The sequence below is a fragment of the Mobula birostris genome, chromosome 4 (assembly GCF_030028105.1).
Source record: "Mobula birostris isolate sMobBir1 chromosome 4, sMobBir1.hap1, whole genome shotgun sequence".
NCBI lineage: Eukaryota > Metazoa > Chordata > Chondrichthyes > Myliobatiformes > Myliobatidae > Mobula > Mobula birostris.
Window position 1 is genome coordinate 158,302,800 of NC_092373.1, and position 21,081 is coordinate 158,323,880.

The following is a 21,081-nucleotide window of genomic DNA, read 5'->3' on the forward strand; positions in this document are numbered from 1 at the left end:
GAAGCCATACTAGATCTGGTACTAGGCAATGGTCTTGGTTGGATGATAGACCTCTACATGTGTGAGCACTTGTAACTTTGGAGACTGTGACCACAACTCTCTGATCTTTAGCATAGCCTTGGACAGGAATAGGGGCAGATGGTATGGGGAAGTATTTAATTGGGGGAGGGCTAATTATAATGTGATCAGACAGGAACTTGGGAGCATAAATTGTGAAAATATGTCCTCAGAGAAATGTGGAGGTTATTTAGGGAACACTTGTGCCCTAAATTATGGATATGTTTGTCCCATTGAGGCAGGGAAAAGGATGGTAGGATGAAATAATTGTGGTTGACAAGAGAGAATGAACATTTAGTCAAGAAGAAGAAGGAAACATAGTTAGGATTCAGGAAGAAAAGATCAGACAGTGCTCTTGAGAGTTATAGGGTAGCCAGGAAAGAGCTTAAGAAGGGACTTCGCTAAGCTAGAAGGTGGCATTAGAAGGCCTTGGCAAGTAGAATGACAGAAAACTCTAAGGCATTCTACACATATGTGAAGAACAGGAGGGTGATTAGTGTGAGGGTAGTACTGATCAGGGATAAAAGAAGAAATGTACCTGGAGTCAGTGGAAGTGAGGTCCTGAATGAATACGTTTCTTCACCAGTGAGAGGAACATTGGCAAATGTGAGGTCAGTGTGGAACAGGGTAATGTGTGGTGAAACTTGTCAAGGTTAAGAAAGAGCAAGAGTTGAAAGTTTTGAAAAATATTAGGATAGAAAAGTCCTCATGGATGGGTGGGATCTACCACAGGTTACTCTGGGAAAGGACGAAAGAGGCAGTTGAGCCAATGACGATGAAAGAATGTGAAAGTTTTAGAGAGGATACAGAGTTGATTTACCAGCAACAGCTGAGATTAAAGAGCATATCTTAATGAGAAAAGGTTGAGCAAGCTCTTTGGCTCAAAGGAGGATGAGAGATGACTTGATAAAAGTGTATAAGATGATTAATGTCACAGGTAGAGTGGACAGGAGGTTCCCTTTTTCCAAGGTGGCAATGGCTATTACAAGAGGACATGTTTTTAAGAGGATTAGACAAAAGTAAGAGATCAATTTTTTTTAACATAGAGAATGGTAAGTGTATGGCATGCACTACCATAGATAGTGTTAGAGGCAGCTACATTAGGGACATTTAGGAGACTTTTACATCAGCACATGGATGAAAAAAAGAGAGCTATTTGGAAAGGAAAGGTTAGATTGATCTTGGAATAGGTTAAAATGTTAGCACAACATCATGGGCCAAAAGGCCTGTACTGCTCTATGGTCTGTGTTCTTAAATACAAAAAGGTTGAATGCTTACTTATTGGCAGCTGGTTAGATGTCCAGCTAGGGTGTAATGAATATACTACTTACTTTGTTCAGAACATGTTTGTACAATATAGCTACTTAAAACCATTGATCACAATGAGAAATAAACACAGGAATCTGACAAAGGCCTTGTCATCACATCTAAACCAGACCCAAGAACAGGTTTACTGTTAAGTGCTGAAGAACTGATGTGGGGCAAAAGCTGTAATCAAATCATTGCACTTCAAAATAACTATCACTCAGTGAATACCTGTGTCAGCAAAATGCTTCAAGACATTTTCTATCTAATTCCAAAACCCCCATTTTAAAATGGGTGTGAATAAATGGATGGTAAACAGGGAGACCACAAGCCACCTTGACTTTGACAACAAGAAACCTGGGTGACTTTTTCTCCCGGCATTTTGGTTCCATCTGACAGGGTGCCATACCACTCATGTTGGCGGAATAGAGTAGCTCACACACGGCTATCTTGACTACATTTCCTCCCATTCTGCCTTCTGCAAGGGCACCATTTCACTCTCTTAGTTCCTCCATATCTGTTGTGCATGTGCAGATTACACAAGAATCCGGGCAGATGGTTCAAAAAATGTGTCCCTTCTTCCTGAATTATGACTCCTTCTCTATCATAGAACCCTTGAAAGAATCTCATCTTTTACAACCATCAGGCTCTTAAATCAGAGGACAACTTCACTCAACTTCACTTGCCCCATCACTGAACAGTTCCCAGAACCTATGGACTCACTTTCAAGGAGTCTTCGTCTCATGTTTTCGATATTTATGCTTATTAATTTATTACTTTTTTCTCTTTCCTTTCGTATTTACACAGTTTGTTTTTTTTTGCACATTGGTTGTTCATCCTTTTGGGTGTGATCTTTCAATTGATTCTATGGTGTTTCTTGTATCTACTGTGATTGCTCACATTAATATGAATCTCAGGGTTGTATATGTACTTTGATAATAAATTTACTTTGAACACTACTCTGAGATCGGCCGTTTTCCTCCAGGACAGAGCAAAGACAGAGTCCTTATTTTCCACCTTGCCAGACTCTGCATTCAAAAGATCATTCTTTGCAAAGTTTACTGTTTTCAGTGATATTCCACACCACACACGCCTATTTCCTTGCCTCTCTTTTAGTATTCCAAAAGGACCATTCTCTTGTCTGGTCTGGTCTTCTGTCTCCAAAAACCACTTCATGTTGGTTTCCTCTAACTTCTAACAAAGTAGATGTTGTACTCTTGGGTTAGAGGAAAATATAACAACTGTGTCTTGAGCCCAGCTTCCTCAGTTCATTGATATTCACCAACATATTAATGCCAGGAAGCAACAAACTCCAATAACAATTTAGATTCACTTGGAGTGCTGATCAGAATACACTTCTGCCCCATCCTTGTCCCAGGCAAACCGGTCAAAACATTGCTGCTGAGATTTATTAGGAACCTAATATAAGCTAACAAAAATATGGAAACACAAGAAACTCAATGCTAGAATCCACACAACAATGTCAATATTTTGTGTTGAAACCTTGCAGTAGGACTCCCAAAGTATGGTTTGGCTTGAATCTGTAGGCATTATTCTGACTGGTTAAAATCAAATGCAAAAAACCCGAAATAGAGATAGGAAAATACTAGTTTTGGTACTCCTGTTGATAAGCAGACAGTTTGTTACACTGGCAGATTGTAGATCAACTTTTTTCTTTATTAGTATGAAGATTCTATTGTTTTATGCAGTCTTACTTAAGTAAGCTTTACCCAGAAAACTTAAAAAGGAGAATTTCACGTGTGTGTTCAGCAGTTAATTTAGGCAACTGTACTGGCCTGTCACCAGCAGATACATGTCATGGACAGTCTTAAGTGAGAAGAAAAAGAGAAAGCAGTTCAGATAGTCACTCACATACAGCAGGGACTCATCATGAACTGAAACTCAAGCAGAACAGATAGTGTTACTGTCAAAAATGAGATCACTTAAACAAAGATAAATGAAGGATAGTGATTCACCATAGTCGCTCATATAACAAACTGTATAAACTCAAAAACTCTGCTGACAGCAATATCTACATGAAAGCCCAATCAATGGTTCCAAATATCATATTAGAATGTAACCTTCACTTCCTGTAATAACCACTGTTTTGTACCTATAAATATTAATTTATATCAAAACCCTAAGTTCTCAGAGATTATTTTGTTAATTAACAATTTTTAAGAATGATCTGTGGTTCCTTAAGGCTGTTATTGCCGAGAGTGGTAATGGGGAGAAGCTCCCACTACCTATTAAATGCTCCCAATGTTGTGCGCCTCAAATAGCCTCTGACAAGCAGCACTAGGCTTTCACGTGTGGCTTGGTTACTAAGCCCAGCTGAACCATTTCTACTGACAGGGAATGGGTAAAAGCGGGTTACTAGCACCTTAAAACCAGTCACTTCGGGCAGATGAGGCTTGTCACCCGAAGTTGGCAGCTCCTCTAGAAGGAAATCTTTGATCTCAAACCTCACTGCCTTGTGGCTATATCCACTCACGGGGAAGGTTTCAAGAGTAAACCAAGAGGGAAAATTCCAGAGCTGGAGTCCATAAGGAGTGGAGTCCCTATGCTGAGTTCAGTGTTAACTGGCAACTCATGTGATGCTGCTGGTATCAAACTGTATCAGTCTCTACAGTTCTTCTGGGTTCATCAGATGCAAGGAGGAGGGGAGCTTGCTACATGGGCAACAGCTTGCTCTCCTTATTGCACTGCCCTGGCTTGCGTATGTAGACAGCTAGGCCACAACATCCGCGGTCGACCCTTACCAATGGAGGTGTCATCATCTGCATCTCTGCTCACAGGATGATTATGCTGTAGATACTAAGCATTTTTTTATGGGTTCTTTTAGGTTTCTTTGTTTTGTGGCTGCCTGTAAGGAGATGAATCTCAAAGTTGTATAATGTATACATATTTTGAGGTGAAATAGCTTCGGCAGAGATAGAAATCAAACTCAAGAGATTCTGCAAATGCTGGAAATCTTGTGTAGCCAACCCGCGCCACCCCCCCCCCCCCCCCCCACCGGCCACCCTCAGGGTTGCTCGGCTCGCTGTCATTTAGGGAAACAGCCCTCGGCCCCACCAAACTGGGAAATCCATTTGTGTGGATGCTGTGTGATGTACCTCACACCGCCCAAATAACAGACAATACACCAGATACGATTAAATGATTTTCAGTTTATAGATATTACTGGAACTATATAATTAAGACAGAATAAAATATAAAAAGAAAATAAAAGGCGCCACACTTATCAAAGTTCAATCTCTTTGTGCACAAAACAGTTGGAGCTCAAGGACCTTCTTCTTCACCCTGCGACCCCTCGGACCACCTCGACCGGCCGCCTGGGACCAACAATGGTGGTCGACCAGACGCTCCACACGAGTCCGTCTCCGTCTCCTCGCCGAACGCCCTGCTGGGGGTCCGACCCCGTTAGCGGACATCACAGCACCTCGTCCATCCTCTGTCTCACTTTCCCACCTTCTGCCCCGAAACCCCGTGCATACAGTATTTTCAAATACACCAAAACCATAACAACTATCCCAATTGGTTAATTGTATCTTCTTATCACATTCTAAACCAAAACAAGCTCTGCTAGCGCAAACTTTCTCAGCGTTTAACACAACAAAGCCGCATTCCCCAGATTAACATAACAAAGACACCATTTTAATTAGCCTCCGCAGTAACATAAAAGTCGAAACCCCCTTACACTCTCCCCCCACCAAATAAAGTCATGTCCTCATGACTTCTAAATAACTCGCCAACCAGTCCTGCAGACACACTACACACACATACACAGATACACACAGTGACAGTGCTCCCCAAACAGTGGACCTTATTTCCGTCCCACAGGCGCTACATAGGCCAACCTATCTGGGAGCTTCTTAACCCTCCGAGACCTCCGTACCCCCTCACCTAAACCCAGAAGGCTCAGACACTACTAGGGATACCTTGGGCCTGCTTGCCAACTCCTCTCTCACTCAGGCCACCACTACAGCTCGGAGCCCCCTGTCCCGCGTCCGGGGCCCCGCCTCTCCTCCTTCTTGATCCTGCCGTAACTCAGACTGCCCACAGCTAGCCCTCCCCACTACACCTGACTCAGTGGGAGAAGGGCCAAAGGTCTCTTCCTCAATCACGGGGAAGTTAGTGAAAGGCAGCATGTACCACATGTGCAGCACATCATCCTTCGAATCCGTATCCTTCCTCATTCCCTCGATCGGCAGCTGTTGTTTGAGTTTCTCCAAACTGAAACATTTAGCCGGGGCTACCCCTTCAGCCTCCTGCAGTCGAGACGTCAGCTTCTTTGGGGACTCCTTCAACTGTCACCACAGCCTCAGCAGTTCTGACTCAGGATTCTTGGCCATCTCAATCTGGGACGCAGTTACCCCACCAGTTTCTTCCACTCTGACCTGAAAAGCAGCAGTTAAAGAATGTTCAGCCTCTGGTTGTTTCTTCCTGAGGACGTCTTCCAGGTCAACTTTCAGTTTTTCCACTTCATTTAAACTCGCGATTGTCATCTTCAGGTTCCTTTCAAGCGTCCGCCTCCCTTTTCCGAGATCTGTCCTCCATTTCTTCACCTCCTCAGGAGTGTAGTCAAACTACCCTCCCTGGGCTCTCGGTTTTCTGTTGACCTTAGTCAGAATACTTCCTTGATCTTCCCCAACCTGTAAGTCTTCCAATCTTTTCTGAATCGATGTCTTGAGTTTCTGCTGACCCCTTCGAAGGTGGGTCATTGTTACTTCTCGCTGAATTAATTCATCAGTACATGACCGCAGTGTGGTGCAAATCCCCTCTCTTCCCTGCGTCTCATTCAGATTGATGACCTGGGTTTCCATTCCCCGGTCCACCACCGTCTGTCCCAACACCAGGAAGTTCAACTGGTATGTCGGGTCATTTTTCTCACATTGCACCAAAGTCCTCCGGCCAAAAGCTCCTCCACATTTGACACTTCGCTTCGGTCGCCCGGGCTCAGCCACTCGCCTCACCTCATAGTCCCCCCAGGCGAATCCAAGCTCTAGGCGGTCATCCACATACGTCAAAACTCCACACGCCTTCACTTCCCCCATGGTCTTCCTCATGCCCCGTGGGAAGGATGCAGAGGCTCCCGATATGCCCTTGGGCATCTTTTCGGCTCGGAAGAATCCTAAGGAACTAGTAATGGCCGCCTTCGGCTCAACAGCCGCACTCCTCGGGATCTGGCAGCATCCACTCCTCAGATGCAGCACACTAAACCGTGTCGCATCATCCACACACACGCTGCCTCCATCTTCCACGCCGCCAGGGTCCAGTTGCCGCGACCTCTCTCTCACTGAGGTGTCCTCAGCGGTCAACTCCCCTCCCTCGTGATAACACACAAAAACGAACCTAACCGGTTTTCCTCCACCACTACCACCCTCCTCTGTTCAGTAGAACTGGTTCTCAGCCTCAACAATTTCTCTTTTGGGTCCTCCTACTTATGTCAAAGCAAAGATGTAACCATGGGCTCAGCCTTTTCTTCAACTACATGGAAAAGTCCATGTATCAAGCTTATACTGGTAACACTCCCCAACTCTTTCTCCACTGTATTGACAACTGCATTGGCGCTGCTTCCTGCACACATGCTGAGTTTGCTAATTCTTGTTAACTTTGCCCCCAGCCTCCACTCTGACATCAAAGTTACTTGGTCAATCTCTGAGACCTTTGTCCATTTACTTGATCTTTCTGTCTCCATCTCTTGAGACACATTATCTACTGACATCTTTTACAAACCTCCTGACTCTTACAGTTACCTTGACTATACTTCTTCCCACTCATGTCACTTGTAAAAATGTTGTTCCCTTCTTAGATCCTCCATCTCTGCTGCATTTGGTCTTAGGATGAGGCTTTCCATTCTTGAACATCTGAGATTATCCGGCATATCGTTCTCTGTAACTGCCACCATCATCTATAGGTTCCTACCACTGAGCACATCCTTCCTTTCCTCACCCTTTCTGCTTTCCATAGGGAATCGCTCTCTATGTGACTTCCTTGTCTACTTGTCCCTCCCCACTGATCTCTCTCTCAGCATTTAACCCTGCAAGCATGACAAGAGCAACACCTGCCCCTACATCACTTCCCTCACCGCCATTCAGCGCCCCAAACAGTGCTTCCAGGTAAGGTGACACTTCACCTGCAAGTCTGCTAGGGGTAGATATTGTAGCTAATGTTCCTGGTTTGGCCTCTTCTACACTGGTGAGACCTTAAGCAGATTGGGGCACCTTTTCGTCAAGCACCTTCGCCCCATCTGCCACAAAAGGAAGGATCCCCCAGTGGCCAGTCATTTCAATTTGACTTCCAATTCCCATTCTAACACATCTGTCCCTGACCTCCACTACTGCTATGAGGAAAACAAACTCGGTTTGGAGAATCAAGAACTCATATTCCGCTTGGGTCACTTCCAATCTAATGGCATAAACATTAATTTCTCCAACTTCTAGTAATTACTCCCTCTATCCCCTTCTCCCTTATTTCATTCTCCATTCTGGTTACTCTCTAACCCATTTCTCTTTTCCCTCACCTACCCATCACTTCCCTCTGGTTCCACTCCTCCTTCCCATTCTTCCATCATCCACTGTCCACTCCTAATAGTTTCCTTCTTCTTCAACTCTTTACCTCTTTCACTTACTCCTAGCCTCTAACTTAATCGTCCTTCCCACACTCGCCAAACCCACACATCTTCTGCCTCACCTGTCAGCTTCTATTCCTTTCCTACCCCCCACTTTTATATTCTGGCTTCTGCCCCCTTCTTTTCCAGTGATAATGAAGGATCTCAGTCCAAATTGATGGTTGTTTATTCTCCTCCATTAATGCTACTTGACTTGCTGAGTTCCTCTCGAATTTTGTGTGTGTTGTGGAGAGAGAAACTGTGTTAAATTTCAAGCTGATGACCTTTCATCAGAATTAGAAAAAGTAGAAATCAAATACGTTTTAAATTGCAGAGAAGGGAGGTGGTGGAAAGAAGGAACACCTGTAATATGGTGGAGGCCAGGTCACATGTGGTGTGTTGTTGGGTGGGTGAGGTGGTGAAAACTTGTTACTCACGGCTGATCTATCTAGAGGAGATGTTAATAGAAAGACATGAATGAGAACACAGGTAGGAACATTTACTAACATTTAAAAGGCACTTCGATAGGAAACATTTAGAAGCAGGGGTTCAAAACCTGTGGTTCATGGACTCCTTCGTTAATGCTAAGGCTCCATAGCATAAAAATGGTTGGAACCGCTGATTTAGGGGGACCTGGATAAAAAGCAGGTAAGTAGAATAGACATCTAGGTCAGCCTGAACCAGATGAACCAAATGACCACTTCCCATAGCAACACACACAAAAATGCTGGAGAACTCACCAGATCAGACAGCATTTATTGGGAGGAATAAACAGGCGATATCTTGGACCAACATCCTTCAACAGAACTGAAAATGATGGGGGAAGAAACCAATATAAGAAGGCGAGGAGGGAAGGATTACAAGCTGGCAGATGATAGGTGGAGCCAAGTGAAGGGGGAGATGGATGGGTGGGGAAGGGAGCTAAAATGAGAAGCTGGGAGGTGATAGATACAAAAGGTAAAGGACTGAGATATGAATCTGATGTGAAAGGTGACAGGACCATGTAAGAAAGGAAAGGAGGAGGGCCATTAGAAGGGAGTAATAGGCAGGTGAGGAGAAGAGAAAGGGTAAGAAGGGAGCCAGAATGAGGAATGGAAAAGGAGGGAGAGGGGATAGAAATTTTTGCAAGTTAGAGAAACATAGTTATACCACATGGGGCTTTTCCTATGCTGTATGATTCGATGACTCAAGGTTGGAACTGTCAAGTACGAACATTGCTGTTTACTGTAAATAAAAACCCAAGACATTTTGGGCTAAGACCCTTCTTTCTGCTCAAAATGTCAACTGTTCTTTTCCTCCATAAATGCTGCCTGACCAGCTGAGTTCCTCCAGCATTTTGTGTGTGTTACTCAAGACTTCTGGCATCGATAGAATCTCCTGTGTCCATAATCAATCACACACTCCTTTTGAGTCTAATCACTATGTAGCTTTAACAAATATTCCCCGAGTCGAGAACATGCTGGTGTTGACAAGGTTTGGGGAAAAAAAGAGGTTATTTCCTTTTGAGAATTCCCTTCTTGCTTTTTTCATTTAGCAAATTTTCATCAGTAATGAAATCATTCTTAAGCAAGGTGTGGACAATTAATTGTAAATGCACAGAGCTCCAATTTTGGCTGATTTTAAATGAGATGCAAGCAGTGAGACCTAATTAAACTATTTTGCAAATGTAGTTGATTGCTGGAATGTTGACACAAATGAGCATTAACCCAAAAAAGGCAGTTACTCCAGGTGAACTGTTTAGTCGAATTATGGGAGTCTAATCCAATATGAGTGTTCATAGTTAATATTTAACTATAATAAGATCAACCATTCCTCAAAGCGAGACCTTAAACAGGTGATAAAACTCCATAGGATTTTGCCAGTGAGGACCTTGGTGCAGAGATTGAGAATATTTCCATTTGCTTGGTATGGATTAGTTGGGATACCAATATCCAACATTCTTTCCACACATGCTGCTTTCTGTGCAACTTCCACTAACAATACAAGTATGTTACAGAACTTCGCCTATTTATAAAGTTATCTGAATCCATTATAAGGTTCTACGAATTGCAAGGGAACATTGTAGAAAAAGTACTGCACAGTACAAAATGAGTTTGATTTATGAATTTAGTAGAAATATAGTCAAGATCAAAAGAGTAATATTCTCCACTGGGCCACAAAGCTAAACATCTGAGTGTTGCCTGGCATTTCCATTCAATATCTGACATTCAATTCCTCAGTTATGTGTTGGAGGCAAGTCCAATTAGCAGCCAATGCTTTTGTTCACATTTGGCATAACTGACCACTAATAAACTTCTCTCTCCCCTGTTTTACACATGCCAATGACATATTGACATACTAATGAATGAGCATAGTGTACTGTGCAGGCAGAAGGACAAGCTTTCATAAGGATCAGATATCAGTTACAGGACAAGGGGGTGAGGAAGGGCAGGGGAAGAATTACGATCATAACCATATGTGTCCAATATTAAACGGAATGATGCTAGAAAGAAATGCATGGAATGATGTGTTTAGTACCCTCTACATTCCAGACATTACTGACAATGCTCTCAATTTCAGACAGTTAATAACTCACTATGGTGACAAAAAGGTAGATTGTGTACCATTTGTGGTGTTACCTTTATGAGACAATTAAAAACAAGGGTTTAAAAAAGAAGTGCAAATTAGAAACCTGGAGGTCTTGAATCCTGCAGGATCATTGCACTGGACAGAATGGAACACAGCAGATTTGAATGAAGATTTACCAGAAAGAGAACAGGATGAATCCCCAATTCCCATCAAATTAGTTCAAGTAGAACGAATGTTACAATCGGCTTTGAGTAGTGGGTAATTATCTGTGGCAGCTGAGGCTGGACAGTAGGCAGGATCTGCAGCTGTTCATACTCTCATCATTTTACAATAGTCACAAAAGCCCAGCCCTTTCCATGTAATTTAAAGCATTTTTAACAGCTTTTCAAATAAGCAATATATCTATCACTGAGGCATTTGTTAAAACATATTGTGCACTATTTTCTGAAATATTTCATCTAACACGTGATGAATGTCTTTTCAGTAATGCAAGCTTCTTGAAAGAAAAATGTCCTGCCTTTCACAGATCATTTAATGTGATGAACAGATAGGCGAAGGACTTTCAAACAAAGACACCAGGAGGCCTTAAGAAACTAAAAGCAAGAGAAAGATTTCATAAAGAGCAGAATTCCACTTTAAACAATGACAGAAACAAATGAATGAAGTAACTTAAGACATGAAACATCAAGTGGTTATGTTTTACCATTTAAATTGCCAATAACTTCTTATAATCCTCTTTCAATACAGTAGGTATTGACTAATTTAATAGCTGGGAATTAATTCCATGAAGTGGGCAAAAGATCTTCAGCCTGAAATATTGCCTTTTTCTTTCTGAAGATGACACTGCTGTTGAGAGTTTCCAACATTTTCTGTTTCTTTTCATCAATAGATAGCTGGCCCCAATTAAAAGTTACGGGATTCAGGAGTGGCTGATTGGTTCCATAGGTGGTTTGCCATTAAAAATAAGCCTAGCAAATACCTCTTTCCTTCATTACCATAAAGATAGGTGACACTTCTGCCTTATTGAGGATTGTACAGTAGCATGTAGGGAGAAGCAGGAATATATTAAGCAATATCCCAACCTGGTGAAGCTACAAGGCTGCACACACATGAAAACTAAACAACCCCATCAGTTCAAGGACAATCCTGTCTTCCATAAATGAAGGTAAACAACTAATTTAAGGGTTCACTAATATGCCAGAATCCAACATAAAAATGTAAAGGACAAGGCTTATGAATTTTACTGACATGTTTGGCTGGAGACTATTCCTTAAGTCATCAGTATTATATATGGTGATAAATTCTGTTAACTCAATGAAACACAAAGGTTGTCTGACTGTAGCCCAAAAACAGTCCAAATGAAGGCATCAAAGACAAGAATTATCCACACTGGTTAACAATGCAACAAGGAAGACACATCACACCAACACTCCTCTGACTTTAAGTGTATTAAAAATGTGCCAAAAGTCAAGGACTCGAAGCTTTCAGATGGAAAAGCTATTGGAAGGAGGTCTGAATTCCAACTAAGCATTCCTGTAGAATGGGAATTCCAATTACAAACACCATCCAAAATTTCTCTAAAGTTGAGGTACTTTCCACCTTCCCTTCTGCCTAACTGAGCTTTCAAAGTACTAACAGACAGCTTGCCACTTCACTGGCGAACAGTCAGTTAGCACCTTGATGGTTCAATTCAGCCAGCAGTTCCATTAACCAAGCAACAGGTTTCTTGTCATCACCAGTCCTATTATCTCCTGCAGCAATATTCAAAGCTCTCCACCATCTTCAAGCACCTTCTCACCTCTTCACAGGCTCACTCACCCCCAACAAGATCATGACTGATATTTACTTTATCTAGTGTGTTTCAGATTACAGATCTGTTCTATGGTTACAGACAGAGACAGGGAGAGAGAACTAGATTTTCATTTCCCTTCCTTAGACAGTGGTACGGAATTCCACTGAAATTAATCAGTTGGTTCTATCAAGGCCATATATTTCCATTATCCAGGTTTCAAGACAAGAACGAAGAAAATAGTAAATCATAATCAATTTTTTTGCTGCTCTGACAGTTCTGTTTATTATCTATGTAGTTTCTTCTCTCCCATGTCCCTTACTACCTAATTTAAAATATCTTTGTTAATTTCATTTCATTGTTTAACTCAGCTAATGGGTAGTAATTATGAAATACAAACCATTAAGTGACTACTTCTGGGCTCCAGGCAAATTATCTCACTTCCCAAGTAATTGAAATGATTCTGTTCACTTGAATGAAGAAGTTCTCAGAGCATTGAAAGTTAACTTTACAACTTTCTTTTCAGTACACATGACAATCATATTCTGACTATTGGACGCCCGAGTTAAATAAATTAATACTAAAGACAAAACATTCATTTAGACACAAACAAGAGAAAATCTGCAGATGCTGGAAATCTGAGCAACACACGCAAAATGCTGGAGAAAATCAGCAGGCCAGGCAGCATCTATGAAAAAGAATACAGCCGACGTTTCGGGCTGAAACCCTTCGGTAGACATTCGTTACCTTTCCTGTCTTCAGTAGTGTCAGGGGGCAGAAGTGAGAGCAGTTGCTATTACTAGGGAGAAGGTACTTGGGAAGCTGAAAGGTCTGAAGGTAGATGTCAGCTGGATATGAAGGAGAATCTGTGGATGTTGTGTACTTGGATTTTTAAAAGGCATTTGACAAGGTGCCACGTGTGAGGCTGTTTAGCAGGATAGGAGCCCATGGTATAACAGGAAAGATACTATCATGGATAGAGCATTGGCTGATTGGCAGGAAGCATAGAGTGGGAATAAATGTAGCCTTTTCTGATTGGCTGTTGGTGACTAGTGGTGCTCTGCAGGATTCAGTGTTGGGAATGCTTCTTTTTACATTGTATGTCAATGATTTTGATGACAGAATTGATGGCTTTGCAGCCAAATTTGCAGATGATACGAAGATAGATGAAGGGGCCGATAGTGTTGAGGAAGCAGGAAGGCTGCAGAAGGACTTAGATGGATTAGAAGAATGTGCAAAGAAGTGGCAGACGCAATACAGTTTTGGGAAGTGTATAGTTAAGCACTTTGGTAGAAGGAATAAAAGCATAGACCAATTTCTAAATAAGGAGAAAATTCAAAAATCTGAGGCAGGTTGAGTTGGTGGTGAGGAAGGCAAATGCAATGTTTGCATTCATTTCAAGAGGACTAGAATATAATGTAATGCTAAGGATGTAATGCTAAGGCTTTATAAGGCACAGGTGAGGCCCCTTATCTAAGAAAGGTTGTGCTGACATTGGAGAAGGTTCAAAGTAGGTTACAAAAATGATTCTAGGATTGATAGACTTATCATATGAGGAGTGTTTGATGGCTCTGGGACTGTACACACTGGAATTTAAAGAATGAGGGGGGATCTCATTGAAACCTATCGTATGTTGAAAGGCAAAGATATAGTGGATGTGGAGAGGATGATTCCTAAAGTGATGGAGTCTAGAACCAGAGGGCACAACCTCGGAGTAGAGGGACATCTATTTGGATCAGAGATGAAGAGAAACTTCTCTAGCCAGAGACTGGTGAAACTGTGGAATTCATTGCTATAAGTGACTTGTGGGGACCAGGTCAATGAGTGTATTTAAGGTGGAGGTTGATAGATTCTTGATAAGTCAATGCATGAAAGATTACAGAGAGAGAAGGCAGGAACATGGGGTTGAGAGGAAAATGGATCAGCCACGATCAAATGGCAGAACAAATTCAATAGGCTGTGGCCTAATTCTGCTCTAATATCTTATTGTCTTATGGATATCCCAATGTGTTTGATTATAAACAAATGTAGTTCATGGTGTTAAATGGGTCCTTGGACACTGTTGACAATTCATCCACCTATTGATACAACTGGTGGGACAAATAATCAGCAGTAGTGTTCCCTTCTGTGCCAGATATGATGCTCTTGTTACAATCAGCCAGCTTTGATGTGTGTGCCACAGTATTTCCAAGCCAGGCACCAGCATCCTGAAACAAGCACTCTACTTTCAGCTCTGTCATAACAAGAGATTACGAGCATTCATTCAGGAGAAAACATGTCAAGGCTCAAGTCTCAAGTCTCACAGAAAACAACTTAAAGCCTCCTTGAAAATTAGTGTGGGAATCTTTGGACCTTGAACAAACATAATTAAAAAGCAGCATCTGGGATGGCACTGAGAACCTTGGAGTCTCTTAATTTGGAGCACACAGAAGCCTGGAGAATGTGACAGAAGGAATGCACCAACTCTGATTTTCCTATCCACCCAGTCAGCTGCTACTCCAGCTGCGACATGATCTGTGGAACCCACACTAGCCTCATCAGCGACCAGAACCCACATAACTGGAATGGAAACAATTCATTTAATCCTGAAGAAATTATAAGAATAATATAGAAGGGAAAATCCCTAGGTCTGCAGTCTGACCAGCTTAACTCCAGCTTATTTAACAAATCAGTGCTTTAAATGGTACTGGTAGAAAACTTCTGAGTGGTATCTGCATATTAAGCTTGGAGTTGTGGGGCTCAAACACTTGTACCTTTCTAATATCAGACTCTGCACTAGGTTCATGGCTGCTGTCTCTATGTGAAGACTTGAGGTGTCTCGTCACTTTCTGGTTTGGAGATATTTTATGGTATTGATGAGTTTCCACAGGTCAGTTACTTGTCTCAGCAACAGAGAACTGGGTGTAGTAACATTGTTGACAATATCCTGGAAAGAGAGACACTGGTGAAGGGTTGCTGATTTTAAAGAAATTATATGGGGACAAAAGTTGAGGAGACAAGAGGAAAGTTTATTAAAACCATGCCGAAAATGCCAAGGACATTCAGACAGTAAATCTGCAACAAATAATGGAGTTACCAGGTAACAACACCTGAAACTGCTGTGAGATGATCAGAGAAGCCATGACAATGCCAGCTACTCGATGAAGAATGAATCCCAATATCCTATTCCTTTCACAGGTACAAATAACAATGGTAACATAAATGTAGTGACAGATGTTGCTTCAGAACCACCAGATACAGGAACAGCTGCCTCCCTTCAACTGTTCAGTACATGACCCAACCTGTACAACCCTAATCACTACCTCAGTATAGCCACATAGCCACACTATGATAACAGATTTTGCTTTTGTTTAAATTACATTCTTTCTTGAATAAGAATAATCCTAGGAATAAAAGGGTTAATGTATGAGGAGCATTTCATAGCTGTGGGCCTGTACTCACTGGAGTTTAGAAGAAATGGGGCAGGGGGGTTGAGGTCGATCTCAATGAAACACATCAAATATTGAAAGGTTTAGATAGAGTGGATGTGGAGGGGATGTTTTCTATAGTGGGGAGTGTAGAACCAGAGGGCACAGAATCGGAACAGAATGTCCTTTTTCAACAGAGATGAGGAGAAATTTCTTTAGCCAGAGGGTTATGAATCTGTGGAATTCATTGCCACAAATGGCTGTGGAGACCAAGTCGTTGGGTATATTTAAATAGTAGAAATTGATAAATTCCTGATTAGTAAGAGCATCAAAAGTAATGAGGAGAAAGCAGGAAAATGGGGTTCAGAGGGATAATAATCAGCCATGGTAGAATGGCAGAGCAGACTTGATGGGCCGAATGGCCTAATTCTGCTCCTATATCGTATGGTCTTAAACATAGTTAATGTTTAGTTTCTATTTTTTCTTAGGAAAGTTTTGCATCTGATGCTATGTGCCTGAGATTTTGCTGCATGTAAATTTTCATTGCACCTGTACAAACATGTACTTGTGTACATGACAATAAACTCAACTTTGACTTATTGCTCAATCAAGGTGATAAAACAAAGGCAAAGTATAATATGTGAGTAAGAGATACTTTAATACAAAAAATACACATAATACTTAAACTCCCGTGTGGTATTTACATTTTGTACTGACTATATGAAGACAATTGCTTTTGTCCTTAAGCCTGTAGCTGAAGTGCACTCACCATCAGTAAAAGGTCCCCATTCATAATATTTTCCCGTAAAAGCTTTGTCATTATAAGCTGAACACTGCACCTCCCGAAAGTCCCGACTCCCAGCTGGGCAGGGCTGTCATAGACAACACAAACACACACAAAAAAAAAATCAGGTTAACATTTATGGAGCTTGCTTATTGTAGATCTATTTAGTAAAGTAGTTGTTACTCCACAACAAGCAATATAACTGGACATCGTTGAGGTACACTGAAAGTAATAAGCAATATTGTTAGCAAACGCCATGAATCAGCACAGGGACCTATAAAAAGATCACTGCAATTGCAATTTAACCAGACGTGCACTTGGTGGTGAGTAATGAAATGAAATATCCACTTTTACAAGTTATACATAATCTGTTGTTCTCTGCAAAGAACTAAAAAGATGGGATCATTGCAGTGATATTTTTGTTCAAGAATTTTCCTTTAACCTTGCACAAAGGACATATTATTTGTCTTCAAGCAGCTGCTTGTTTGGAAATATTTTGGGTCTCATACTTTTGTCAGAGAAGAACTTGACAGAAGGAGAAGTATAATGCAATGGCAATGGTTCCAGACCCTCATTCTCCCTGAGCAAGGACCAGGGCACGGAGAGAAAGGCCCAGACTGAATCACAGTAAGTTTCTCATTTTAGTATCAGTTCGATAAGTTACAACAGGCAGCAAATTAACAGCAACCATGTATTTTTGTTGTAGAACATAGAACAATAACCAAGAATGCCTTTCTGAGAATATATCATCTTGTATTTAAATAATGCATTCCATATCCTAAGCACAACATTGCCAAAGATCATCACTTTAGTATAAGCATTGACACGTTGTAGGAAATATGGGAGCCAACTTGCACTACAGATTCCACAAACACTACAGATATGAGTAATGAGCCAATGATAATCTGTTTTTGGTTAGTTGAAAGAGGGATACTTCCCTGGATGCCATAAGAATTCTTTTCCCTCCTTCTTCATAAAAAAATGTCAACATTAATGTTTGCATCTGGACATTTTTTTTATTAATTGGTGTAATACATTCTGCACACAACAGGCATCAACTGAATCCTTTCCTCAGTTATGCACATCAATTTTGGGAAAGTACACACCTGCACCATTAACACCAACTCTGCAGCCCTCAGGGTGGCCGGACATAAGGCTGTTTACAGAGAGTATGGTAGAATGGTGAGATAGACATCGGAGATGGGAGCACATTTTGCCATTGCTCATGTGGAATTTGTGGTGGATGCCAGAGAATTATGCATGAAATCTTCCAAAAAAGAAAATCACAACCAGCTTCACATGGTAATTAAAGGAACCCTTCATTTATCTCTTCAATGACTGTTCTAAAGGATCTCCAAACCAGGAGACGAGCGGCAATAGATGACGATAGGTAGCACAAAAGCAGGCTATTAATAAGATCAATGTACTGGATGTGTGTGGCATATGATGCTGTACATCTAATGTGCTCCAGGCACATGAGATGTACAGCAAATATTGATTTGAGCTGCAGCAACGTTTGTACAAGGACAATGATCTGCAGCACAAGAAGATATCAGAATCAGGTTTATTATCACTGACATATGTTGTGAAATGTGTTATTTTGTGGGAACAGGACAGTTCATGACATAAAAATTACCATAAGTTACAATGAATACATATGTGCATACATACATACATAAATAAATAAATACATATATACATACAGTGTACAGAAGAATAACTGGGTAGTGTTCATGGACTGTTCAGAAATCTGATGGCAGAAAGAAAGAAGCTGCTCCTAAAAGGTTGAGTGTGGGTCTTCAGGCTCCTGTACCTCAGCCCTGACGATAGTAATGAGAAGGCATGTCCCAGAGGGTGATGGTCCTTAAGGTGGCATCCACCTTCCCGAGGCGCCTCCTTTTGAAGATGTAATTGATAGTGGGTTGAGTTAGGAACACTGCAGCACAGGAACAGGCCCTTTGGGGTTGTGTCCTTGATGGACCTGGCAGAGCCCACAACCCTCTGCAAACTCTCTTTTGATCCTGCATATTCAGAATCAGAATGATAATCAGGTTTAATATCACCAGCATATGTTGTGAAATTTGTTAACTTTATGGCAGCAGTACAGTGAAATACATGATAAATAAATAGAGAAAAAATCTGAATTCCATTAAATATATACAGGTCTATTAAATAGTTGAGCTAAAATCAGTAGTGCAACAAAAAACAGAAATAGAAAGGTAGTGAGGGGTAGTGTTCGTGGGTTCAATGTCCATTTAGAAATTGGATGGCAGAGGGGAAAGGAGCTATTCCTGAACCACTGAGTGTGTCCCTTCAGGCTTCTGTACCTCCTTCCTGATGGTAGCAATGAGAAGAAGGCATGTCCTAGGTGGTGGTGGTCCTTAATGAAGGAAGCTGTCTACTTAAGACATTGCTCCTTGAAGATGTCTTGGATACTACAGAGGCTAGTACCCATGATGGAGCTGACTAATTTTACAAGTTTCTGCAAATTACTTTGATCTTGTGCAGTACCCCCACCCCAATACCAGGCGGTGATGCAGTCAGTCAGAATGTTTTCCACGGTACATTTGTAAATGCTTTTGACTGTTTTAGTTCACAAACTAAATCTCCTCAAACTCCTAATGAAATGCAGGTAGAGCGGCTGTCTTGCCTTCTTTATAGCTGTATCAATATGTTGCATCCAGGGTAGGTCCTCAGAGATATTGACACTCAGATACTGGCAGTGATGATGGCAGAGCAGCAACAGCTAGAATTTCTGGAAGCAATTCGGAAGGCACAGGGTAAATACATCCCCGAGAGCAAGAAGTATTCTAAAGGAAAGATAACACTACTGTGGCTAACAAGAGAAGTGAAAGCCAACATAAAAGCCAGAGAGAGGGCACATAAGAGAGCAAAAATTAGTGGGAAGTTAGAGGATTGGGTTTTTAAAAACCAACATAAGGCAACTAAAAAGTCATTAAGAAGGTAAATATGGAATATGAAAGTAAGCTAGCTAATAATATTAAAGAGGATTCCAAAAGTTTCTTCCAATACATAAAGTATAAAAGAGAGGCAAGAGTGGATATCAGACCACTGGAAAAACAATGCTGGAGAGATAGTAATGGAGGACAACAAAATGACGGATGAACTGATTAAGTATTTTGCATCAGTCTTCACAGTGGAAGACACTCGCAGTATGGTGGAAGTTCCAGGTTTCGGGGCATGAAGTCTGTGAAGTTAACTGAAGAGAAGATTCTTGAGAAACTGAAAGGTCTGAAGGTAGATAAGTCAACTGGACCAGATGGTATACACCCCTGAAAGAGGTGGCTGAAAAGATTGTGAGGAATTAGTAATGATCTTTCAATAATCCCCGCATTATGGAATGGTTCTGGAAGAATGGGAAATTGAAAATGTCATTCCACTCTTCAAGAAGGGAGAGAGGCAGAAGAAAGGAAACTATAGGCCAGTTCGTCTGACCTCAGTGGTTGCGAAGATGTTGGAGTCAATTACTAAGGATGATGTCTCAGGGTTCTTGGAGGCACATGACAAAGCAGGCCATAGTCAGCATGGTTTCTTCAAGGGAAAAACTTGCCTGACAAATCTGTTGGAATTCTTTGAAGAAATAACAAGCAGGATAGACAAAGGAGAATTGGTTGATGTTGCGCACTTGGATGTTCAGAAGGCCTTTGACAAGGTGCCGCACAAAGGCTATTTAACAAGCTACGAGCCCATGGTATTACAGGAAAGATTCTAGCATGGATAATGCAGTGGTTTGTTGGCAGGAGGCAAAAAGGGGGAATAAAGGGAGCCTCTTTTGGCTGGCTGCCAGTGACTAGTGGTATTCCACAGGGATTTGTGTTGGGACTGATTCTTTTTACGTTATATGTCAATGATTTTGATGATAGAATTGATGGATTTGTTGCAAAGTTTGCAGACGATATGAAGATAGGTGGAGGGACAGGTAGTTTTGAGGAAGCAGAGAGGCCACAGAAGGACATAGACAGATTAGGAGAATGGGCAAAGAAATGGCAGATGGAATACAGCGTCGGGAAGTGTATGGTCATATACTTTGGTAGAAGAAATGAAGGGTTGAGTATTTTCTAAATGGAGAGAAAATACAAACAACTGAGGTGCAAAGGGGCTTGGGAGTCCTTGTGCAGGATTCCCTGAGATTAATTTGCAGGTTGAGTCTGTGGTGAGGAAGGCAAATGCAATGTTAGTATTCATTTCAAGAAGACTAGAATATAAAAGCAAGGATATAATGCTGAGACCTTACACAACACTGGTGAGACCTCACTTGGAGTACTGTGAGCAGGTTTGGTTGGGCCCCTTATCTTAGAAAGGATGTGCTGAAGCTGGAGAGGGTTCTAAGGAGGTTCACAAAAAATGATTCCAGCATTGAATGGCTTGTCTTCTGAAGAGGTTTGATAGTTCTGGGACTGTATTCGCTGTAATTCAGAAGAATGAGCGGTGACCTCATTGAATCTATTGAATGGTGAAAGACATTAGTCAAGTGGATGCTTCCTATGGTGGGAGAGTCTAGGACCAGAGGACGCAGCCTCAGAATACAGGGGTGACC

The 21,081-nt window shown here is 41.6% G+C and overlaps 1 protein-coding gene across 1 annotated transcript in view; it reads right to left on the reverse strand.

The window, feature by feature from the left end:
* Window positions 1-21,081, reverse strand: part of adamtsl7 (ADAMTS-like 7) — a 553,762-nt gene that overhangs the window by 414,439 nt on the left and 118,242 nt on the right. Inside the window, exon 5 of the mRNA XM_072256321.1 lies at window positions 16,509-16,611. Coding sequence (XP_072112422.1) covers window positions 16,509-16,611 — 103 coding nt within the window. The remainder of the gene's footprint in view (window positions 1-16,508; window positions 16,612-21,081) is intronic.